Source organism: Salmo salar, unplaced genomic scaffold, assembly GCF_905237065.1.
Source record: "Salmo salar unplaced genomic scaffold, Ssal_v3.1, whole genome shotgun sequence".
In the NCBI taxonomy this organism is placed as follows: Eukaryota; Metazoa; Chordata; class Actinopteri; order Salmoniformes; family Salmonidae; genus Salmo; species Salmo salar.
In genome coordinates, this window is record NW_025550775.1 from 3,150 (window position 1) to 29,069 (window position 25,920).

The following is a 25,920-nucleotide window of genomic DNA, read 5'->3' on the forward strand; positions in this document are numbered from 1 at the left end:
ACTAAAACGTTTTCATCTCCCCTAGGCCCTCAACACTACTAGTTAACGCTGACATCTCCCTAGGCCCTCAACACTACTAGTTAACGTTGACATCTCCCTAGGCCCTCAACACTACTAGTTAACGTTGTCATCTCCCTAGGCCCTCAACACTACTAGTTAACGCTGACATCTCCCTAGGCCCTCAACACTACTAGTTAACGCTGACATCTCCCCTAGGCCCTCAACACTACTAGTTAACGTTGACATCTCCCTAGGCCCTCAACACTACTAAAACGTTGACATCTCCCTAGGCCCTCAACACTACTAGTTAACGCTGACATCTCCCTAGGCCCTCAACACTACTAGTTAACGCTGACATCTCCCTAGGCCCTCAACACTACTAGTTAACGTTGACATCTCCCTAGGCCCTCAACACTACTAGTTAACGCTGACATCTCCCTAGGCCCTCAACACTACTAAACCGTTGACATCTCCCTGGGCCCTCAACACTACTAGTTAACGCTGACATCTCCCTAGGCCCTCAACACTACTAAAACGTTGACATCTCCCTGGGCCCTCAACACTACTAAAACGTTTTCATCTCCCTGGGCCCTCAACACTACTAGTTAACGTTGACATCTCCCTAGGCCCTCAACACTACTAGTTAACGTTGACATCTCCCTGGGCCCTCAACACTACTAGTTAACGCTGACATCTCCCTAGGCCCTCAACACTACTAGTTAACGTTGACATCTCCCTAGGCCCTCAACACTACTAGTTAACGTTGACATCTCCCTAGGCCCTCAACACTACTAGTTAACGTTGACATCTCCCTGGGCCCTCAACACTACTAGTTAACGCTGACATCTCCCTAGGCCCTCAACACTACTAGTTAACGTTGACATCTCCCTAGGCCCTCAACACTACTAGTTAACGTTGACATCTCCCCTAGGCCCTCAACACTACTAGTTAACGTTGACATCTCCCTGGGCCCTCAACACTACTAGTTAACGCTGACATCTCCCTAGGCCCTCAACACTACTAAAACCTTAACATCTCCCTGGGCCCTCAACACTACTAAAACCTTAACATCTCCCTAGGCCCTCAACACTACTAGTTAACGCTGACATCTCCCTGGGCCCTCAACACTACTAAAACCTTAACATCTCCCTGGGCCCTCAACACTACTAAAACGTTAACATCTCCCTAGGCCCTCAACACTACTAGTTAACGTTAACATCTCCCTAGGCCCTCAACACTACTAGTTAACGTTGACATCTCCCTAGGCCCTCAACACTACTAGTTAACGTTGACATCTCCCTAGGCCCTCAACACTACTAGTTAACGCTGACATCTCCCTAGGCCCTCAACACTACTAAAACGTTAACATCTCCCTAGGCCCTCAACACTACTAGTTAACGCTGACATCTCCCCTAGGCCCTCAACACTACTAAAACGTTAACATCTCCCTAGGCCCTCAACACTACTAAAACGTTAACATCTCCCTAGGCCCTCAACACTACTAGTTAACGCTGACATCTCCCTGGGCCCTCAACACTACTAGTTAACGCTGACATCTCCCTAGGCCCTCAACACTACTAAAACCTTAACATCTCCCTGGGCCCTCAACACTACTAAAACCTTAACATCTCCCTAGGCCCTCAACACTACTAAAACGTTAACATCTCCCTAGGCCCTCAACACTACTAGTTAACGCTGACATCTCCCTGGGCCCTCAACACTACTAGTTAACGCTGACATCTCCCCTAGGCCCTCAACACTACTAAAACGTTGTCATCTCCCTAGGCCCTCAACACTACTAGTTAACGCTGACATCTCCCTAGGCCCTCAACACTACTAGTTAACGCTGACATCTCCCTAGGCCCTCAACACTACTAGTTAACGCTGACATCTCCCTAGGCCCTCAACACTACTAGTTAACGCTGACATCTCCCTAGGCCCTCAACACTACTAGTTAACGCTGACATCTCCCTAGGCCCTCAACACTACTAGTTAACGTTAACATCTCCCTAGGCCCTCAACACTACTAGTTAACGCTGTCATCTCCCTAGGCCCTCAACACTACTAAACCGTTGACATCTCCCTGGGCCCTCAACACTACTAGTTAACGTTGACATCTCCCTAGGCCCTCAACACTCTACTAAAACGTTGACATCTCCCTAGGCCCTCAACACTACTAGTTAACGTTGACATCTCCCTAGGCCCTCAACACTACTAGTTAACGTTGACATCTCCCTAGGCCCTCAACACTACTAGTTAACGTTTTCATGTCCCTAGGCCCTCAACACTACTAGTTAACGTTTTCATCTCCCCTAGGCCCTCAACACTACTAGTTAACGTTTTCATCTCCCTAGGCCCTCAACACTACTAGTTAACGTTGACATCTCCCTGGGCCCTCAACACTACTAAAACGTTGACATCTCCCTAGGCCCTCAACACAACTAGTTAACGCTGACATCTCCCTAGGCCCTCAACACTACTAGTTAACGTTGACATCTCCCTAGGCCCTCAACACTACTAGTTAACGTTGACATCTCCCTAGGCCCTCAACACTACTAGTTAACGCTGACATCTCCCTAGGCCCTCAACACTACTAAAACGTTTTCATGTCCCTAGGCCCTCAACACTACTAGTTAACGCTGACATCTCCCTAGGCCCTCAACACTACTAGTTAACGTTGACATCTCCCTGGGCCCTCAACACTACTAAAACGTTGACATCTCCCCTAGGCCCTCAACACTACTAGTTAACGTTGACATCTCCCCTAGGCCCTCAACACTACTAGTTAACGTTAACATCTCCCCTAGGCCCTCAACACTACTAGTTAACGTTGACATCTCCCTAGGCCCTCAACACTACTAGTTAACACTGACATCTCCCTAGGCCCTCAACACTACTAAACCGTTGACATCTCCCTGGGCCCTCAACACTACTAAAACGTTGACATCTCCCTAGGCCCTCAACACTACTAGTTAACGTTGACATCTCCCTAGGCCCTCAACACTACTAGTTAACGTTGACATCTCCCTGGGCCCTCAACACTACTAGTTAACGTTGACATCTCCCTGGGCCTCAACACTACTAGTTAACGCTGACATCTCCCTAGGCCCTCAACACTACTAGTTAACGTTGACATCTCCCTAGGCCCTCAACACTACTAGTTAACGCTGACATCTCCCTAGGCCCTCAACACTACTAGTTAACGTTGACATCTCCCTAGGCCCTCAACACTACTAGTTAACACTGACATCTCCCTGGGCCCTCAACACTACTAAAACGTTTTCATCTCCCTGGGCCCTCAACACTACTAGTTAACGTTGACATCTCCCTGGGCCCTCAACACTACTAGTTAACGCTGACATCTCCCTGGGCCCTCAACACTACTAGTTAACGCTGACATCTCCCTAGGCCCTCAACACTACTAGTTAACGCTGACATCTCCCTAGGCCCTCAACACTACTAGTTAACGCTGACATCTCCCTAGGCCCTCAACACTACTAGTTAACGCTGACATCTCCCTAGGCCCTCAACACTACTAGTTAACGTTGACATCTCCCTGGGCCCCTCAACACTACTAAAACGTTTTCATCTCCCTGGGCCCTCAACACTACTAGTTAACGCTGACATCTCCCTAGGCCCTCAACACTACTAGTTAACGTTGACATCTCCCTAGGCCCTCAACACTACTAGTTAACGTTTTCATCTCCCTGGGCCCTCAACACTACTAAAACGTTGACATCTCCCTGGGCCCTCAACACTCTACTAAAACGTTTTCATCTCCCTAGGCCCTCAACACTACTAGTTAACGCTGACATCTCCCCTAGGCCCTCAACACTACTAGTTAACGTTGACATCTCCCTAGGCGCTCAACACTCCTAGTTAACGTTGTCATCTCCCTAGGCCCTCAACACTACTAGTTAACGCTGACATCTCCCTAGGCCCTCAACACTACTAGTTAACGCTGACATCTCCCTAGGCCCTCAACACTACTAGTTAACGTTGACATCTCCCTAGGCCCTCAACACTACTAAAACGTTGACATCTCCCTAGGCCCTCAACACTACTAGTTAACGCTGACATCTCCCTAGGCCCTCAACACTACTAGTTAACGCTGACATCTCCCTAGGCCCTCAACACTACTAGTTAACGTTGACATCTCCCTAGGCCCTCAACACTACTAGTTAACGCTGACATCTCCCTAGGCCCTCAACACTACTAAACCGTTGACATCTCCCTGGGCCCTCAACACTACTAGTTAACGCTGACATCTCCCTAGGCCCTCAACACTACTAAAACGTTGACATCTCCCTGGGCCCTCAACACTACTAAAACGTTTTCATCTCCCTGGGCCCTCAACACTACTAGTTAACGTTGACATCTCCCTAGGCCCTCAACACTACTAGTTAACGTTGACATCTCCCTGGGCCCTCAACACTACTAGTTAACGCTGACATCTCCCTAGGCCCTCAACACTACTAAAACGTTAACATCTCCCTAGGCCCTCAACACTACTAGTTAACGTTAACATCTCCCTAGGCCCTCAACACTACTAAAACGTTGACATCTCCCTAGGCCCTCAACACTACTAAAACGTTAACATCTCCCTAGGCCCTCAACACTACTAGTTAACGTTAACATCTCCCTAGGCCCTCAACACTACTAGTTAACGTTAACATCTCCCTAGGCCCTCAACACTACTAGTTAACGTTGACATCTCCCTAGGCCCTCAACACTACTAGTTAACGTTGACATCTCCCTAGGCCCTCAACACTACTAGTTAACGTTGACATCTCCCTAGGCCCTCAACACTACTAAAACGTTGACATCTCCCTGGGCCCTCAACACTACTAGTTAACGTTGACATCTCCCTAGGCCCTCAACACTACTAGTTAACGTTAACATCTCCCTAGGCCCTCAACACTACTAGTTAACGTTGACATCTCCCTAGGCCCTCAACACTACTAGTTAACGCTGACATCTCCCTGGGCCCTCAACACTACTAAACCGTTGACATCTCCCCTAGGCCCTCAACACTACTAAACCGTTGACATCTCCCTGGGCCCTCAACACTACTAAACCGTTGACATCTCCCTAGGCCCTCAACACTACTAGTTAACGTTGACATCTCCCTAGGCCCTCAACACTACTAGTTAACGTTGACATCTCCCTAGGCCCTCAACACTACTAGTTAACGTTAACATCTCCCTAGGCCCTCAACACTACTAAACCGTTGACATCTCCCTGGGCCCTCAACACTACTAAACCGTTGACATCTCCCTAGGCCCTCAACACTACTAGTTAACGTTGACATCTCCCTAGGCCCTCAACACTACTAGTTAACGTTGTCATCTCCCTAGGCCCTCAACACTACTAGTTAACGTTGTCATCTCCCTGGGCCCTCAACACTACTAGTTAACGTTGTCATCTCCCTAGACCCTCAACACTACTAAAACGTTGTCATCTCCCTAGACCCTCAACACTACTAGTTAACGCTGACATCTCCCTAGGCCCTCAACACTACTAGTTAACGCTGACATCTCCCTAGGCCCTCAACACTACTAAACCGTTGACATCTCCCTAGGCCCTCAACACTACTAGTTAACGTTGACATCTCCCTGGGCCCTCAACACTACTAGTTAACGCTGACATCTCCCCTAGGCCCTCAACACTACTAGTTAACGCTGACATCTCCCTAGGCCCTCAACACTACTAGTTAACGTTAACATCTCCCTGGGCCCTCAACACTACTAGTTAACGCTGACATCTCCCTAGGCCCTCAACACTACTAGTTAACGTTGACATCTCCCTAGGCCCTCAACACTACTAGTTAACGTTGTCATCTCCCTAGGCCCTCAACACTACTAGTTAACGCTGACATCTCCCTAGGCCCTCAACACTACTAGTTAACGCTGACATCTCCCCTAGGCCCTCAACACTACTAAACCGTTGACATCTCCCTAGGCCCTCAACACTACTAGTTAACGCTGACATCTCCCTAGGCCCTCAACACTACTAGTTAACGCTGACATCTCCCTAGGCCCTCAACACTACTAAACCGTTGACATCTCCCTAGGCCCTCAACACTACTAGTTAACGCTGACATCTCCCTAGGCCCTCAACACTACTAAACCATGCTCTACCCACTGAGCGACACGGGACATTTTAGAGTCATATTTATATAATATTTTTCACACAACTCTACAATTGTGTTTTGTTTTTCAGGCAGCTCCTCCTGAACCAGTTCCATGATGTGATTCCTGGCACCTGTATAGAGATGGTGGTAGAGGACGCACTGAGATATTACCAAGGTATATAACAGCACTACGATATTATCAAGGTATATAACAGCTGTATATTATCAAGGTATATAACAGCTGTATATTATCAAGGTATATAACAGCACTGAGATTATCAAGGTATATAACAGCACTGAGATTATCAAGGTATATAACAGCACTGAGATTATCAAGGTATATAACAGCACTGAGATTATCAAGGTATATAACAGCTGTATATTATCAAGGTATATAACAGCACTGAGATTATCAAGGTATATAACAGCTGTAAATTATCAAGGTATATAACAGCACTGAGATATTATCAAGGTATATAACAGCTGTAAATTATCAAGGTATATAACAGCACTGAGATTATCAAGGTATATAACAGCACTGAGATTATCAAGGTATATAACAGCACTGAGATTATCAAGGTATATAACAGCACTGAGATTATCAAGGTATATAACAGCACTGAGATTATCAAGGTATATAACAGCTGTAAATTATCAAGGTATATAACAGCACTGAGAGATTATCAAGGTATATAACAGCTGTATATTATCAAGGTATATAACAGCACTGAGAGATTATCAAGGTATATAACAGCACTGAGATTATCAAGGTATATAACAGCACTGAGACATTATCAAGGTATATAACAGCTGTATATTATCAAGGTATATAACAGCTGTATATTATCAAGGTATATAACAGCTGTATATTATCAAGGTATATAACAGCACTGAGATATTATCAAGGTATATAACAGCACTGAGATTATCAAGGTATATAACAGCTGTATATTATCAAGATAAAGGAAAAAAAGACCATAATGACAATAGCAGACAGTTCTTTGTTTAAAACCATTCCATGTGGAGTGTGAACCCCAATTCCTGTGTGTGTGTGTGTGTGTGTGTGTGTGTGTGTGTGTGTGTGTGTGTGTGTGTGTGTGTGTGTGTGTGTGTGTGTGTGTGTGTGTGTGTGTGTGTGTGTGTGTGTGTGTGTGTGTGTGTGTGTGTGTGTGTGTGTGTGTGTGTGTGTGTGTGTGTGTGTCCCCCTCCCCGTGTCCCTCAGATATCCATACCACGGGGACCAGACTGCTGCGTGTCTCCTGTGAGGCCCTGCTGTCTAAAGGGGCTACGACGCAGACAGGAAACACTGACAGTTCCGTTGCTGTCCTCAACACTCTGCCCTGGGAACGCACCGAGGTCCTCCCGCTGACAGGGGGGCGCTCCTGAACACCTCGGTACGGTAACTGACTATTATAGCGTGAATACTCACGGATCATTGACGCAGTGCAGTTATTCTAAAACACAACACAATGGTTTTGTTCTTTCACAATTCAACTCGTCAGTTATTTAGAAGCGATGCGTAGGTGAACTGAGCCCCCGTGTGGCTCAGCTGGTAGAGCGTGGTGTTTTGCAACGCCAGGGTTGTGGGTTCGATTCCCACGGGGGACCAGTATGGAAGAAAAAAAATGGATTAAATGTAAATGTATGAAATGCTCTGGATAAGAGCGTCTGCTAAATGACTAAAAATGTAAAATGTGTAGGCCTGTTTCATGTCCCTGCATGTCCGTATCTCTCCGTCTGCCATTGTGAAAGTAAGTGTTATTATTCCTGTGTTATTCTGTAGCTCTGGTGACAGTCCCCAGTCTCGCTGTAGTTTCTGTCTGTGATGCCACTGCTACCAAACCTCTGGTCTCAGTCAAGGTTCAGGTAATATACACTACATAGCTAGGGACATTTCATTTTGATTCATGGGAATAGTTCATTATTTGATAAAAATGTCACTTTTATTTGACGCTTTCAGTTGATAATCTTAGTTTGAATGTTGTTCTATCGTAGGCTGATGGTACTGTCCTCATGGAAAATGGGATATTACATGCTGTCGTTAATAAGGATGGAGGGCTGGCTTCCTTGTACCTGGTCAAGACCAACAGGTAAAATCCCATCCTCAGAAGGCGCGTTCACACTGCACTTTAGCCCTGTGGCTAAGAACCTCCTCAGCCCTGTGACTAAGAACCTCCTCAGCCATGTGGCTAAGAACCTCCTCAGCCCTCCTCAGCCCTGTGACTAAGAACCTCCTCAGCCCTCCTCAGCCCTGTGGCTAAGAACCTCCTCAGCCCTGTGGCTAAGAACCTCCTCAGCCCTGTGGCTAAGAGCCTCCTCAGCCCTGTGGCTAAGAGCCTCCTCAGTCCTGTGGCTAAGAACCTCCTCAGCCCTCCTCAGCCCTGTGGCTAAGAACCTCCTCAGCCCTCCTCAGCCCTGTGGCTAAGAACCTCCTCAGCCCTCCTCAGCCCTGTGGCTAAGAACCTCCTCAGCCCTCCTCAGCCCTGTGGATAAGAACCTCCTCAGCCCTGTGGCTAAGAGCCTCCTCAGCCCTGTGGCTAAGAACCTCCTCAGCCCTGTGGCTAAGAACCTCCTCAGCCCTGTGGCTAAAACCTCCTCAGCCCTGTGGCTAAGAACCTCCTCAGCCCTGTGGATAAGAACCTCCTCAGCCCTGTGGCTAAGAACCTCCTCAGCCCTGTGGCTAAGAACCTCCTCAGCCCTGTGGCTAAGAACCTCCTCAGCCCTCCTCAGCCCTGTGGCTAAGAGCCTCCTCAGCCCTCCTCAGCCCTGTGGCTAAGAGCCTCCCCTCAGCCCTGTGGCTAAGAGCCTCCCTCAGCCCTCCTCAGCCCTGTGGCTAAGAACCTCCTCAGCCCTCCTCAGCCCTGTGGCTAAGAACCTCCTCAGCCCTCCTCAGCCCTGTGGCTAAGAGCCTCCTCAGCCCTCCTCAGCCCTGTGGCTAAGAACCTCCTCAGCCCTCCTCAGCCCTGTGGCTAAGAGCCTCCTCAGCCCTGTGGCTAAGAACCTCCTCAGCCCTGTGGCTAAGAGCCTCCTCAGCCCTCCTCAGCCCTGTGGCTAAGAGCCTCCTCAGCCCTGTGGCTAAGAACCTCCTCAGCCCTCCTCAGCCCTGTGGCTAAGAACCTCCTCAGCCCTGTGGCTAAGAACCTCCTCAGCCCTGTGGCTAAGAACCTCCTCAGCCCTCCTCAGCCCTGTGGCTAAGAACCTCCTCAGCCCTCCTCAGCCCTGTGGCTAAGAACCTCCTCAGCCCTGTGGCTAAGAGCCTCCTCAGCCCTCCTCAGCCCTGTGGCTAAGAACCTCCTCAGCCCTCCTCAGCCCTGTGGCTAAGAACCTCCTCAGCCCTCCTCAGCCCTGTGGCTAAGAACCTCCTCAGCCCTCCTCAGCCCTGTGGCTAAGAACCTCCTCAGCCCTCCTCAGCCCTGTGGCTAAGAACCTCCTCAGCCCTCCTCAGCCCTGTGACTAAGAACCTCCTCAGCCCTCCTCAGCCCTGTGGCTAAGAACCTCCTCAGCCCTCCTCAGCCCTGTGGCTAAGGACCTCCTCAGCCCTGTGGCTAAGAGCCTCCTCAGCCCTCCTCAGCCCTGTGGCTAAGAACCTCCTCAGCCCTCCTCAGCCCTGTGGCTAAGGACCTCCTCAGCTAGCGCCCAATTGTCTCCCATTCACTCCTTGAAGGAGAGCTCTCCTTGTCCCAAAATCTCCCAGAATGCACCGAGCAGCCCACTGACAACGCACACAATTGGCGTCAATACAATTTCAATGGAGTATCGCGTCTCCTCAAAAGTATCTCTGTCCACGGAGAACATTTCAGACAGCTAGACACCAAGCTTTATACAAACCATCACTGCTGGAAACAAAATGACAGGCTAGAACCAAAAGGATATATTATGTTAAATGCTTTATTGCTTATAAAACCCCCAGTGTCTGGTCTGGAGCGTGAAGTCACGAGCTCTGCTGGTCGGCTACTGCATAGCAACCTAGCGGTGCCAAAAGCCCCGGGTCTGCTACTGCATAGCAACCTAGCGGTGCCAAAAGCCCCGGGTCTGCTACTGCATAGCAACCTAGCGGTGCCAAAAGCCCTGGTCTGCTACTGCATAGCAACCTAGCGGTGCCAAAAGCCCTGGTCTGCCCTGGAAAATCCTATGTAAATGACGATCTGCAGAAGGCTGCTTTGTGCTCTAAAATGTGTTTACTATGGTCAAGTTTGATCCCCACGTGAATTCTTTTAAAGTTCGCTACGAATGTAGATATTTATTTAAAAGAGTGATCCAGTCCTGACCACTACACAGAACAATCACAGGCCAGCAGGCAACAAGTAGGCTCTCTCAGTCAGGATGGAAACAACTACATCGACCATGATCCTTTGCTGGTTACGGCCGCTTTCACCATGATCCTTAGCAATTTTTGGGTGCCGTTCAGCTTCGAATTCAAATATTTTCGTTTTACTTACAAAGCCCTTAACCAACAATGCAGTTCAAGAAATAGAGTTAAGAAAATATTTACTAAATAAACTAAAGTAAAACAATTCTATAAAAAGTTACACAATAAAAATAACGAGGCTATATACAGGGTATTACGGTACAGAGTCAATGTGGAGGCTATATACAGGGTATTACGGTACAGAGTCAATGTGGAGGCTATATACAGGGGGTACCGGTACAGAGTCAATGTGGAGGCTATATACAGGGTATTACGGTACCGAGTCAATGTGGAGGCTATATACAGGGGGCACCGGTACAGAGTCAATGTGGAGGCTATATACAGGGGGTACCGGTACAGAGTCAATGTGGAGGCTATATACAGGGTATTACGGTACAGAGTCAATGTGGAGGCTATATACAGGGTATTACGGTACAGAGTCAATGTGGAGGCTATATACAGGGTATTACGGTACAGAGTCAATGTGGAGGCTATATACAGGGTATTACGGTACAGAGTCAATGTGGAGGCTATATACAGGGTGTTACGGTACAGAGTCAATGTGGAGGCTATATACAGGGTATTACGGTACAGAGTCAATGTGGAGGCTATATACAGGGTATTACGGTACAGAGTCAATGTGGAGGCTATATACAGGGTATTACGGTACAGAGTCAATGTGGAGGCTATATACAGGGGTACCGATACAGAGTCAATGTGGAGGCTATATACAGGGTATTACGGTACAGAGTCAATGTGGAGGCTATATACAGGGGGTACCGGTACCGAGTCAATGTGGAGGCTATATACAGGGTGTTACGGTACAGAGTCAATGTGGAGGCTATATACAGGGGGTACCGGTACAGAGTCAATGTGGAGGCTATATACAGGGGGTACCGGTACAGAGTCTATGTGGAGGCTATATACAGGGGGTACCGGTACCGAGTCAATGTGGAGGCTATATACAGGGTGTTACGGTACAGAGTCAATGTGGAGGCTATATACAGGGGGTACCGGTACAGAGTCAATGTGGAGGCTATATACAGGGGGTACCGGTACAGAGTCTATGTGGAGGCTATATACAGGGGGTACCGGTAATGAGTCAATGTGGAGGCTATATACAGGGGGTACCGGTACAGAGTCAATGTGGAGGCTATATACAGGGGGTACCGGTACAGAGTCAATGTGGAGGCTATATGCAGGGGGTACCGGTACAGAGTCAATGTGGAGGCTATATACAGGGGGTACCGGTACAATGTGGAGGCTATATACAGGGGGTACTGGTACAGAGTCAATGTGGAGGCTATATACAGGGGGTACAGAGTCAATGTGGAGGCTATATACAGGGGGTACCGGTACAGAGTCAATGTGGAGGCTATATACAGGGGGTACAGAGTCAATGTGGAGGCTATATACAGGGGGTACCGGTACAGAGTCAATGTGGAGGCTATATACAGGGGGTACTGGTACAGAGTCAATGTGGAGGCTATATACAGGGGGTACCGGTACAGAGTCAATGTGGAGGCTATATACAGGGGGTACCGGTACAGAGTCAATGTGGAGGCTATATACAGGGGGTACTGGTACAGAGTCAATGTGGAGGCTATATACAGGGGGTACCGGTACAGAGTCAATGTGGAGGCTATATACAGGGGGTACCGGTACAGAGTCAATGTGGAGGCTATATACAGGGGGTACCGGTACAGAGTCAATGTGGAGGCTATATACAGGGGGTACCGGTACAGAGTCAATGTGGAGGCTATATACAGGGGGTACCGGTACAGAGTCAATGTGGAGGCTATATACAGGGGGTACCGGTACAGAGTCAATGTGGAGGCTATATACAGGGGGTACCGGTACAGAGTCAATGTGGAGGCTATATACAGGGGGTACTGGTACAGAGTCAATGTGGAGGCTATATACAGGTGGTACCGGTACAGAGTCAATGTGGAGGCTATATACAGGGGGTACCGGTACAGAGTCAATGTGGAGGCTATATACAGGGGGTACCGGTACAGAGTCAATGTGGAGGCTATATACAGGGGGTACTGGTACAGAGTCAATGTGGAGGCTATATACAGGGGGTACCGGTACAGAGTCAATGTGCGGGGGTACAGGTTAGTCAAGGTAATTTGTACATGTAGGTAGGGGTGAAGTGACTATGCATAGATAATAAACAGCGGGTATCAGCAGTGTACAAAAGGAATGGGGGGGGGTCAATGTAAATATTCCAGTGGCCATTTGATGAATTGTTCATTAGTCTTATGGCTTGGGGGTAGAAGCTGTTTAGAAGCCTCTTGGTCCTAGACTTGGTGCTCTGGTACCGCTTGCCATGCGGTAGCAGAGAGAACAGTCTGTGACTAGGGTGACTGGAGTCTTTGACAATTTTTAGGACCTTCCTCTGACACCGCCTGGTATAGAGGTCCTGGATGGCAGGAAGCTCGGCCCCAGTGAGGTACTGGGCCGTTCGCACTACCCTCTGTAGTGCCTTGCGGTCGGAGGAAGAGCAGTTGCCGTACCAGGCAGTGATGCAACCAGTCAGGATGCTCTCGATGGTGCAGCTGTAGAACTTTTTGAGGACTTGGGAACCCATACCAAATCTTCATGTTTTCCATAGAGCTGACGTCATCCACATATTCCTATCGCCATCTAATGGCTATGGTTTTATAACATCGGTGGCGTGACAAGAGATAGAATGTTGGTCACATGTGTGTTTGTCTGTTAGCCCAGGGCTAAAGCTTAGCACAGGGTTACCAAATGCCTGTGTGAGCGCAGGCTAAGCTAGCCCAGGGCCAGTTTAGCCTGAGGCTAAGAACAATACAGGGTGAAAAGATCAATATCTGCATACACACACACACACACACACACACACACACACACACACACACACACACACACACACACACACACACACAGCGAGAATGAAACCATTCTCTCTCCTCTGTGTGTGTTCCAGAGAGGCGATATCTCACGGTTGCAGTGGGAACCAGTTTGTTGTGTTTGACGATGTTCCTCTGTACTGGGACGCCTGGGACGTGATGGACTACCACTTACAGACACGGTGAGAGAACACAAACATCCTGACATCCTGTTCTCATAAGGCTGGCTGAATACAACAGGGCTCACTCTTATTGGACAAATTCAGATAATCCCTCCCTTGTTCAGGAAGTTTGGAGCCTACTGAACTCAATCCAGTATATGTAGTTTGTTACTCTGTTAGACCAGTCATGATGTCATACCAGTGTGTGTCCTCTATTGGAAGCCTGTGGTGGAAGTGGAGTGTCCTGTCCAGGTGTCATCTCCAGAGGGTCTAATCCTAACCTTAACCTCTGAACTCTGACCTTCCTATAGGAAGCCGGTGTCTCCTATCCAGGTAGCATCTCCAGGGGGGTCTGACCTCTGAACTCTGACCTTCCTATAGGAAGCCGGTGTCTCCTATCCAGGTAGCATCTCCAGGGGGGTCTGACCTCTGAACTCTGACCTTCCTATAGGAAGCCGGTGGTAGAGGTGGTCCGTCCTGTCCAGGTAGCATCTCCAGGGGGTCTGACCTCTGAACTCTGACCTTCCTATAGGAAGCCGGTGTCTCCTGTCCAGGTAGCATCTCCAGGGGGGTCTGACCTCTGAACTCTGACCTTCCTATAGGAAGCCGGTGGTAGAGGTGGTCCGTCCTGTCCAGGTAGCATCTCCAGGGGGTCTGACCTCTGAACTCTGACCTTCCTATAGGAAGCCGGTAGTAGAGGTGGTCCGTCCTGTCCAGGTAGCATCTCCAGGGGGGTCTGATCTCTGAACTCTGACCTTCCTATAGGAAGCCTGTAGTAGAGGTGGTCCGTCCTGTCCAGGTAGCATCTCCAGGGGGTCTGACCTCTGAACTCTGACCTTCCTATAGGAAGCCGGTAGTAGAGGTGGTCCGTCCTGTCCAGGTAGCATCTCCAGGGGGGTCTGATCTCTGAACTCTGACCTTCCTATAGGAAGCCGGTGGTAGAGGTGGTCCGTCCTGTCCAGGTAGCATCTCCAGGGGGTCTGACCTCTGAACTCTGACCTTCCTATAGGAAGCCGGTGGTAGAGGTGGTCCGTCCTGTCCAGGTAGCATCTCCAGGGGGTCTGACCTCTGAACTCTGACCTTCCTATAGGAAGCCGGTGGTAGAGGTGGTCCGTCCTGTCCAGGTAGCATCTCCAGGAGGACTGAGAGGCAGTGTGACCTTCACTCTCAGGATCAGCGATAAGAGCACCATCACCCAGGAGATCATCCTGGACGCCATGTGTCCTTATGTCAGGTTTAATACTCAGGTACTGTAGACGTCATGTGTCCTTATGTCAGGTTTAATACTCAGGTACTGTAGACGTCATGTGTCCTTATGTCAGGTTTAATACTCAGGTACTGTAGACGTCATGTGTCCTTATGTCAGGTTTAATACTCAGGTACTGTAGACGTCATGTGTCCTTATGTCAGGTTTAATACTCAGGTACTGTAGACGTCATGTGTCCTTATGTCAGGTTTAATACTCAGGTACTGTAGACGTCATGTGTCCTTATGTCAGGTTTAATACTCAGGTACTGTAGACGTCATGTGTCCTTATGTCAGGTTTAATACTCAGGTACTGTAGACGTCATGTGTCCTTATGTCAGGTTTAATACTCAGGTACTGTAGACGCCATGTGTCCTTATGTCAGGTTTAATACTCAGGTACTGTAGACGTCATGTGTCCTTATGTCAGGTTTAATACTCAGGTACTGTAGACGCCATGTGTCCTTATGTCAGGTTTAATACTCAGGTACTGTAGATGTCATGTGTCCTTATGTCAAGTTTAATACTCAGGTACTGTAGACGTCATGTGTCCTTATGTCAGGTTTAATACTCAGGTACTGTAGACGTCATGTGTCCTTATGTCAGGTTTAATACTCAGGTACTGTAACCGCCATGTGTCCTTATGTCAGGTTTAATACTCAGGTACTGTAGATGTCATGTGTCCTTATGTCAGGTTTAATACTCAGGTACTGTAGATGTCATGTGTCCTTATGTCAAGTTTAATACTCAGGTACTGTAGACGTCATGTGTCCTTATGTCAGGTTTAATACTCAGGTACTGTAGACGTCATGTGTCCTTATGTCAGGTTTAATACTCAGGTACTGTAACCGCCATGTGTCCTTATGTCAGGTTTAATACTCAGGTACTGTAGATGTCATGTGTCCTTATGTCAGGTTTAATACTCAGGTACTGTAGACGTCATGTGTCCTTATGTCAGGTTTAATACTCAGGTACTGTAGACGTCATGTGTCCTTATGTCAGGTTTAATACTCAGGTACAGTAGATGTCATGTGTCCTTATGTCAGGTTTAATACTCAGGTACTGTAGACGTCATGTGTCCTTATGTCAGGTTTAATACTCAGGTACTGTAGACGTCATGTGTCCTTATGTCAGGTTTAATACTCAGGTACTGTAGACGCCATGTGTCCTTATGTCAGGTTTAATACTCAGGTACTGTAGATGTCATGTGTCCTTATGTCAGGTTTAATACTCAGGTACTGTAGACGTCATGTGTCCTTATGTCAGGTTTAATACTCAGGTACTGTAGACGTCATGTGTCCTTATGTCAGGTTTAATACTCAGGTACAGTAGATGTCATGTGTCCTTATGTCAGGTTTAATACTCAGGTACTGTAGACGTCATGTGTCCTTATGTCAGGTTTAATACTCAGGTACTGTAGACGTCATGTGTCCTTATGTCAGGTTTAATACTCAGGTACTGTAGGCGTCATGTGTCCTTATGTCAGGTTTAATACTCAGGTACTGTAGACGTCATGTGTCCTTATGTCAGGTTTAATACTCAGGTACTGTAGACGTCATGTGTCCTTATGTCAGGTTTAATACTCAGGTACTGTAGACGTCATGTGTCCATACTGTTGTTTATTCCAGGTGGAGTGGTTTCAGTCTCATACTGTTGTTTATTCCAGGTGGAATGGTTTCAGTCTCATACTGTTGTTTATTCCAGGTGGAGTGGTTTCAGTCTCATACTGTTGTTTATTCCAGGTGGAATGGTTTCAGTCTCATACTGTTGTTTATTCCAGGTGGAATGGTTTCAGTCTCATACTGTTGTTTATTCCAGGTGGAGTGGTTTCAGTCTCATACTGTTGTTTATTCCAGGTGGAGTGGTTTCAGTCTCATACTGTTGTTTATTCCAGGTGGAGTGGTTTCAGTCTCATACTGTTGTTTATTCCAGGTGGAATGGTTTCAGTCTCATACTGTTGTTTATTCCAGGTGGAGTGGTTTCAGTCTCATACTGTTGTTTATTCCAGTTGGAATGGTTTCAGTCTCATACTGTTGTTTATTCCAGTTGGAGTGGTTTCAGTCTCATACTGTTGTTTATTCCAGGTGGAGTGGTTTCAGTCTCATACTGTTGTTTATTCCAGGTGGAGTGGTTTCAGTCTCATACTGTTGTTTATTCCAGGTGGAGTGGTTTCAGTCTCATACTGTTGTTTATTCCAGGTGGAGTGGTTTCAGTCTCATACTGTTGTTTATTCCAGTTGGAATGGTTTCAGTCTCATACTGTTGTTTATTCCAGGTGGAGTGGTTTCAGTCTCATACTGTTGTTTATTCCAGGTGGAGTGGTTTCAGTCTCATACTGTTGTTTATTCCAGGTGGAGTGGTTTCAGTCTCATACTGTTGTTTATTCCAGGTGGAATGGTTTCAGTCTCATACTGTTGTTTATTCCAGGTGGAGTGGTTTCAGTCTCATACTGTTGTTTATTCCAGGTGGAGTGGTTTCAGTCTCATACTGTTGTTTATTCCAGGTGGAATGGTTTCAGTCTCATACTGTTGTTTATTCCAGGTGGAGTGGTTTCAGTCTCATACTGTTGTTTATTCCAGGTGGAATGGTTTCAGTCTCATACTGTTGTTTATTCCAGGTGGAGTGGTTTCAGTCTCATACTGTTGTTTATTCCAGGTGGAGTGGTTTCAGTCTCATACTGTTGTTTATTCCAGGTGGAGTGGTTTCAGTCTCATACTGTTGTTTATTCCAGTTGGAATGGTTTCAGTCTCATACTGTTGTTTATTCCAGGTGGAGTGGTTTCAGTCTCATACTGTTGTTTATTCCAGGTGGAGTGGTTTCAGTCTCATACTGTTGTTTATTCCAGGTGGAGTGGTTTCAGTCTCATACTGTTGTTTATTCCAGGTGGAGTGGTTTCAGTCTCATACTGTTGTTTATTCCAGGTGGAGTGGTTTCAGTCTCATACTGTTGTTTATTCCAGGTGGAGTGGTTTCAGTCTCATACTGTTGTTTATTCCAGGTGGAGTGGTTTCAGTCTCATACTGTTGTTTATTCCAGGTGGAGTGGTTTCAGTCTCATACTGTTGTTTATTCCAGGTGGAGTGGTTTCAGTCTCATACTGTTGTTTATTCCAGGTGGAATGGTTTCAGTCTCATACTGTTGTTTATTCCAGGTGGAGTGGTTTCAGTCTCATACTGTTGTTTATTCCAGTTGGAATGGTTTCAGTCTCATACTGTTGTTTATTCCAGGTGGAGTGGTTTCAGTCTCATACTGTTGTTTATTCCAGTTGGAATGGTTTCAGTCTCATACTGTTGTTTATTCCAGGTGGAATGGTTTCAGTCTCATACTGTTGTTTATTCCAGGTGGAATGGTTTCAGTCTCATACTGTTGTTTATTCCAGGTGGAGTGGTTTCAGTCTCATACTGTTGTTTATTCCAGGTGGAGTGGTTTCAGTCTCATACTGTTGTTTATTCCAGGTGGAGTGGTTTCAGTCTCATACTGTTGTTTATTCCAGGTGGAGTGGTTTCAGTCTCATACTGTTGTTTATTCCAGGTGGAGTGGTTTCAGTCTCATACTGTTGTTTATTCCAGGTGGAATGGTTTCAGTCTCATACTGTTGTTTATTCCAGGTGGAGTGGTTTCAGTCTCATACTGTTGTTTATTCCAGGTGGAGTGGTTTCAGTCTCATACTGTTGTTTATTCCAGGTGGAGTGGTTTCAGTCTCATACTGTTGTTTATTCCAGTTGGAATGGTTTCAGTCTCATACTGTTGTTTATTCCAGGTGGAGTGGTTTCAGTCTCATACTGTTGTTTATTCCAGGTGGAGTGGTTTCAGTCTCATACTGTTGTTTATTCCAGGTGGAGTGGTTTCAGTCTCATACTGTTGTTTATTCCAGGTGGAGTGGTTTCAGTCTCATACTGTTGTTTATTCCAGGTGGAGTGGTTTCAGTCTCATACTGTTGTTTATTCCAGGTGGAGTGGTTTCAGTCTCATACTGTTGTTTATTCCAGGTGGAGTGGTTTCAGTCTCATACTGTTGTTTATTCCAGGTGGAATGGTTAGAGTCCCATAAGTTCCTGAAGGTAGAGTTCCCAGTGAGGGTGAGGAGCCCCAACGCCACCTATGAGATCCAGTTTGGACACCTGCAGAGACCCACACACAGGAACACGAGCTGGGATTGGGCCCGCTTCGAGGTACCAGCCTAGTCCCCCAAAGAGCTCTACAGTAACCAGCCTAGTCCCCCAAAGAGCTCTACGGTAACCAGCCTAGTCCCCCCAAAGAGCTTTACAGTAACCAGCCTAGTCCCCCAAAGAGCCCTACAGTAACCAGCCTAGTCCCCCAAAGAGCTCTACAGTAACCAGCCTAGTCCCCCAAAGAGCTCTACAGTAACCAGCCTAGTCCCCCAAAGAGCTCTACAGTAACCAGCCTAGTCCCCCAAAGAGCTCTACAGTAACCAGCCTAGTCCCCCAAAGAGCTTTACAGTAACCAGCCTAGTCCCCCAAAGAGCCCTACAGTAACCAGCCTAGTCCCCCAAAGAGCCCTACAGTAACCAGCCTAGTCCCCCAAAGAGCTCTACAGTAACCAGCCTAGTCCCCCAAAGAGCCCTACAGTAACCAGCCTAGTCCCCCAAAGAGCCCTACAGTAACCAGCCTAGTCCCCCAAAGAGCTCTACAGTAACCAGCCTAGTCCCCCAAAGAGCTCTACAGTAACCAGCCTAGTCCCCCAAAGAGCTTTACAGTAACCAGCCTAGTCCCCCAAAGAGCCCTACAGTAACCAGCCTAGTCCCCCAAAGAGCCCTACAGTAACCAGCCTAGTCCCCAAAGAGCTCTACAGTAACCAGCCTAGTCCCCCAAAGAGCTCTACAGTAACCAGCCTAGTCCCCAAAGAGCTCTACAGTAACCAGCCTAGTCCCCCAAAGAGCCCTACAGTAACCAGCCTAGTCCCCCAAAGAGCCCTACAGTAACCAGCCTAGTCCCCCAAAGAGCTCTACAGTAACCAGCCTAGTCCCCCAAAGAGCTTTACAGTAACCAGCCTAGTCCCCCAAAGAGCTCTACAGTAACCAGCCTAGTCCCCCAAAGAGCTCTACAGTAACCAGCCTAGTCCCCCAAAGAGCTCTACAGTAACCAGCCTAGTCCCCCAAAGAGCCCTACAGTAACCAGCCTAGTCCCCCCAAAGAGCTCTACAGTAACCAGCCTAGTCCCCCAAAGAGCCCTACAGTAACCAGCCTAGTCCCCCAAAGAGCTCTACAGTAACCAGCCTAGTCCCCCAAAGAGCCCTACAGTAACCAGCCTAGTCCCCAAAGAGCTCTACAGTAACCAGCCTAGTCCCCCAAAGAGCTCTACAGTAACCAGCCTAGTCCCCCAAAGAGCTCTACAGTAACCAGCCTAGTCCCCCAAGAGCTCTACAGTAACCAGCCTAGTCCCCCCAAAGAGCTCTACAGTAACCAGCCTAGTCCCCCAAAGAGCCCTCCAGTAACCAGCCTAGTCCCCCAAAGAGCCCTACAGTAACCAGCCTAGTCCCCCAAAGAGCTCTACAGTAACCAGCCTAGTCCCCCAAAGAGCCCTACAGTAACCAGCCTAGTCCCCCAAAGAGCTCTACAGTAACCAGCCTAGTCCCCCAAAGAGCTCTACAGTAACCAGCCTAGTCCCCCAAAGAGCTCTACAGTAACCAGCCTAGTCCCCCAAAGAGCTCTACATTAACCAGCCTAGTCCCCCAAAGAGCTCTACAGTAACCAGCCTAGTCCCCCAAAGAGCTCTACAGTAACCAGCCTTAGTCCCCCAAAGAGCTCTACAGTAACCAGCCTAGTCCCCCAAAGAGCTCTACAGTAACCAGCCTTGTCCCCCAAAGAGCTCTACAGTAACCAGCCTAGTCCCCCCAAAGAGCTCTACAGTAACCAGCCTAGTCCCCCAAAGAGTCTCTACAGTAACCAGCCTAGTCCCCCAAAGAGCTCTACAGTAACCAGCCTAGTCCCCCAAAGAGCTCTACAGTAACCAGCCTTGTCCCCCAAAGAGCTCTACAGTAACCAGCCTAGTCCCCCAAAGAGCTCTACAGTAACCAGCCTAGTCCCCCAAAGAGCCCTACAGTAACCAGCCTAGTCCCCCAAAGAGCCCTACAGTAACCAGCCTAGTCCCCCAAAGAGCCCTACAGTAACCAGCCTAGTCCCCCAAAGAGCCCTACAGTAACCAGCCTAGTCCCCCAAAGAGCTCTACAGTAACCAGCCTAGTCCCCCAAAGAGCTCTACAGTAACCAGCCTAGTCCCCCAAAGAGCTTTACAGTAACCAGCCTAGTCCCCCAAAGAGCTCTACAGTAACCAGCCTAGTCCCCCAAAGAGCTCTACAGTAACCAGCCTAGTCCCCCAAAGAGCCCTACAGTAACCAGCCTAGTCCCCCAAAGAGCCCTACAGTAACCAGCCTAGTCCCCCAGAGAGCCCTACAGTAACCAGCCTAGTCCCCCAAAGAGCCCTACAGTAACCAGCCTAGTCCCCCAAAGAGCCCTACAGTAACCAGCCTAGTCCCCCAAAGAGCTCTACAGTAACCAGCCTAGTCCCCCAAAGAGCCCTACAGTAACCAGCCTAGTCCCCAAAGAGCTCTCTACAGTAACCAGCCTAGTCCCCCCAAAGAGCCCTACAGTAACCAGCCTAGTCCCCAAAGAGCTCTACAGTAACCAGCCTAGTCCCCCAAAGAGCTCTACAGTAACCAGCCTAGTCCCCCAAAGAGCCCTACAGTAACCAGCCTAGTCCCCCAAAGAGCTCTACAGTAACCAGCCTAGTCCCCCCAAAGAGCCCTACAGTAACCAGCCTAGTCCCCCCAAAGAGCCCTACAGTAACCAGCCTAGTCCCCCAAAGAGCTCTACAGTAACCAGCCTAGTCCCCCAAAGAGCTCTACAGTAACCAGCCTAGTCCCCCAAAGAGCTCTACAGTAACCAGCCTAGTCCCCCAAAGAGCCCTACAGTAACCAGCCTAGTCCCCCCAAAGAGCCCTACAGTAACCAGCCTAGTCCCCCCAAAGAGCTCTACAGTAACCAGCCTAGTCCCCCAAAGAGCTCTACAGTAACCAGCCTAGTCCCCCCAAAGAGCCCTACAGTAACCAGCCTAGTCCCCCAAAGAGCTCTACAGTAACCAGCCTAGTCCCCCAAAGAGCTCTACAGTAACCAGCCTAGTCCCCCAAAGAGCTCTACAGTAACCAGCCTAGTCCCCCCAAAGAGCTCTACAGTAACCAGCCTAGTCCCCCAAAGAGCTCTACAGTAACCAGCCTAGTCCCCCAAAGAGCTCTACAGTAACCAGCCTAGTCCCCCAAAGAGCTCTACAGTAACCAGCCTAGTCCCCAAAGAGCTCTACAGTAACCAGCCTAGTCCCCCAAAGAGCTCTACAGTAACCAGCCTAGTCCCCCAAAGAGCTCTACAGTAACCAGCCTAGTCCCCCAAAGAGCTCTACAGTAACCAGCCTAGTCCCCCAAAGAGCTCTACAGTAACCAGCCTAGTCCCCCAAAGAGCTCTACAGTAACCAGCCTAGTCCCCCCAAAGAGCTCTACAGTAACCAGCCTAGTCCCCCAAAGAGCTCTACAGTAACCAGCCTAGTCCCCCCCAAAGAGCTCTACAGTAACCAGCCTAGTCCCCCAAAGAGCTCTACAGTAACCAGCCTAGTCCCCAAAGAGCTCTACAGTAACCAGCCTAGTCCCCCAAAGAGCTCTACAGTAACCAGCCTAGTCCCCCAAAGAGCTCTACAGTAACCAGCCTAGTCCCCCCAAAGAGCTCTACAGTAACCAGCCTAGTCCCCCCAAAGAGCCCTACAGTAACCAGCCTAGTCCCCCAAAGAGCTCTACAGTAACCAGCCTAGTCCCCCAAAGAGCCCTACAGTAACCAGCCTAGTCCCCCAAAGAGCTCTACAGTAACCAGCCTAGTCCCCCAAAGAGCCCTACAGTAACCAGCCTAGTCCCCCAAAGAGCTCTACAGTAACCAGCCTAGTCCCCCCAAAGAGCCCTACAGTAACCAGCCTAGTCCCCCAAAGAGCCCTACAGTAACCAGCCTAGTCCCCCAAAGAGCTCTACAGTAACCAGCCTAGTCCCCAAAGAGCCCTACAGTAACCAGCCTAGTCCCCCAAAGAGCCCTACAGTAACCAGCCTAGTCCCCCCAAAGAGCTCTACAGTAACCAGCCTAGTCCCCCAAAGAGCTCCTACAGTAACCAGCCTAGTCCCCCCAAAAGAGCTCTACAGTAACCAGCCTAGTCCCCCAAAGAGCTCTACAGTAACCAGCCTAGTCCCCCAAAGAGCTCTACAGTAACCAGCCTAGTCCCCCAAAGAGCTCTACAGTAACCAGCCTAGTCCCCCAAAGAGCTCTACAGTAACCAGCCTAGTCCCCCCAAAGAGCTCTACAGTAACCAGCCTAGTCCCCCAAAGAGCCCTACAGTAACCAGCCTAGTCCCCCCAAAGAGCTCTACAGTAACCAGCCTAGTCCCCCAAAGAGCTTTCACAGTAACCAGCCTAGTCCCCCAAAGAGCTCTACAGTAACCAGCCTAGTCCCCCAAAGAGCTCTACAGTAACCAGCCTAGTCCCCCAAAGAGCCCTACAGTAACCAGCCTAGTCCCCCCAAAGAGCTCTACAGTAACCAGCCTAGTCCCCCAAAGAGCTTTACAGTAACCAGCCTAGTCCCCCAAAGAGCTCTACAGTAACCAGCCTAGTCCCCCAAAGAGCTCTACAGTAACCAGCCTAGTCCCCCAAAGAGCTCTACAGTAACCAGCCTAGTCCCCCCAAAGAGCTCTACAGTAACCAGCCTAGTCCCCCAAAGAGCCCTACAGTAACCAGCCTAGTCCCCCAAAGAGCTCTACAGTAACCAGCCTAGTCCCCCAAAGAGCTCTACAGTAACCAGCCTAGTCCCCCAAAGAGCTCTACAGTAACCAGCCTAGTCCCCCAAAGAGCTCTACAGTAACCAGCCTAGTCCCCCAAAGAGCTCTACAGTAACCAGCCTAGTCCCCCAAAGAGCCCTACAGTAACCAGCCTAGTCCCCCAAAGAGCTCTACAGTAACCAGCCTAGTCCCCCAAAGAGCTCTACAGTAACCAGCCTAGTCCCCCCAAAGAGCTCTACAGTAACCAGCCTAGTCCCCCAAAGAGCTCTACAGTAACCAGCCTAGTCCCCCAAAGAGCTCTACAGTAACCAGCCTAGTCCCCCCAAAGAGCTCTACAGTAACCAGCCTAGTCCCCCGAAGAGCTTTACAGTAACCAGCCTAGTCCCCAAAGAGCCCTACAGTAACCAGCCTAGTCCCCCAAAGAGCTCTACAGTAACCAGCCTAGTCCCCCAAAGAGCCCTACAGTAACCAGCCTAGTCCCCCAAAGAGCTCTACAGTAACCAGCCTAGTCCCCCCAAAGAGCCCTACAGTAACCAGCCTAGTCCCCAAAGAGCTCTACAGTAACCAGCCTAGTCCCCCAAAGAGCCCTACAGTAACCAGCCTAGTCCCCCAAAGAGCCCTACAGTAACCAGCCTAGTCCCCCCAAAGAGCTCTACAGTAACCAGCCTAGTCCCCCAAAGAGCCCTACAGTAACCAGCCTAGTCCCCCAAAGAGCTTTACAGTAACCAGCCTAGTCCCCCAAAGAGCCCTACAGTAACCAGCCTAGTCCCCCAAAGAGCCCTACAGTAACCAGCCCTAGTCCCCCAAAGAGCTCTACAGTAACCAGCCTAGTCCCCCAAAGAGCTCTCTCTACATTAACCAGCCTAGTCCCCCCAAAGAGCTCTACAGTAACCAGCCTAGTCCCCCCAAAGAGCTCTACAGTAACCAGCCTAGTCCCCCAAAGAGCTCTACATTAACCAGCCTAGTCCCCCCAAAGAGGCTCTACAGTAACCAGCCTAGTCCCCCAAAGAGCTCTACAGTAACCAGCCTAGTCCCCCAAAGAGCTCTACAGTAACCAGCCTAGTCCCCCAAAGAGCTCTACAGTAACCAGCCTAGTCCCCCCAAAGAGCCCTACAGTAACCAGCCTAGTCCCCCAAAGAGCTCTACAGTAACCAGCCTAGTCCCCCAAAGAGCTTTACAGTAACCAGCCTAGTCCCCCAAAGAGCTCTACAGTAACCAGCCTAGTCCCCCAAAGAGCTCTACAGTAACCAGCCTAGTCCCCCAAAGAGCCCCACAGTAACCAGCCTAGTCCCCCCAAAGAGCTCTACAGTAACCAGCCTAGTCCCCCAAAGAGCTTTACAGTAACCAGCCTAGTCCCCCAAAGAGCTCTACAGTAACCAGCCTAGTCCCCCCAAAGAGCTCTACAGTAACCAGCCTAGTCCCCCAAAGAGCTCTACAGTAACCAGCCTAGTCCCCCAAAGAGCTCTACAGTAACCAGCCTAGTCCCCCAAAGAGACAATCCCTTACTGCTACTGACTGACATAACACTGCCACGAATAACCCATCTATTACCTCCCCTTAGCATTGTTGTTTTGCTGGTCCTGTAACAGTATAATAATACTCCTTCCTAGGTTTGGGGCCACAAATGGGCAGACCTATCAGAGCACGGGTTTGGAGTGTCTCTGCTGAACGACAGTAAATATGGATACTCGGTTTACCAGAACACCTTAACGCTCTCTCTGTGAGTCTGACAAATATTACAGTTTAACAAATTGTAAATGGGTGGCTCAGTAGGCAGAGAATGTTGCTTTCACCGCCAGGGGAAAAAAAAGTGTGTTTTTACTTTATTACTAACATAGTTAACGTAGCAGCGTTCTTTCTTCTCCTTCCTAAGACTGTTTTTCTATTTTCTTAAAAGACTGCGAGCTCCCAAGGCTCCTGATGCCAACGCTGACATGGGAAGTCATCAGTTCACCTACGCTGTCATGCCACACACAGGTGAGGTACTTTTTGATCTTTGTAACATTAAAAAATATATATATATACAATAATAATAATTAAGTTTAATGTTTATTTGCCATGTGAAATGAAGACATTGTAAATCTTACTCAACGCCAAGCTCTCATTAAACAAAACAATGAAGGAAACTTTCCGGTAATTTTTGTGACTTTCAGCTCATTTTAATTTTGTTCCTGTTTGTGAGTTATTTTATGCAAATGTGTGCAAATTTGAATAGTTAAAGTTGAGAAAAGTTCGGATAGCCAGAAAATGTGAACGTTGGTTTGGTGTATCGAACCATTCAAGC

At 48.6% G+C, this 25,920-nt stretch overlaps 1 protein-coding gene across 1 annotated transcript; it reads left to right on the top strand.

Annotated features, from left to right (window-relative positions):
* Positions 1 to 6,201: 6,201 nt before the first annotated feature.
* Positions 6,202 to 25,613, top strand: LOC123740008 (alpha-mannosidase 2C1; the record flags this gene model as incomplete). Its single annotated transcript, XM_045713942.1, has 9 exons — positions 6,202 to 6,308; positions 7,356 to 7,527; positions 7,917 to 7,999; positions 8,129 to 8,223; positions 13,498 to 13,602; positions 14,672 to 14,828; positions 18,848 to 18,991; positions 25,247 to 25,356; positions 25,534 to 25,613. Coding segments are annotated over exons 4-9 (673 nt in total), but the record flags the coding sequence as incomplete, so codon positions are not given.
* Between the last annotated feature and the right edge of the window lie 307 nt (positions 25,614 to 25,920).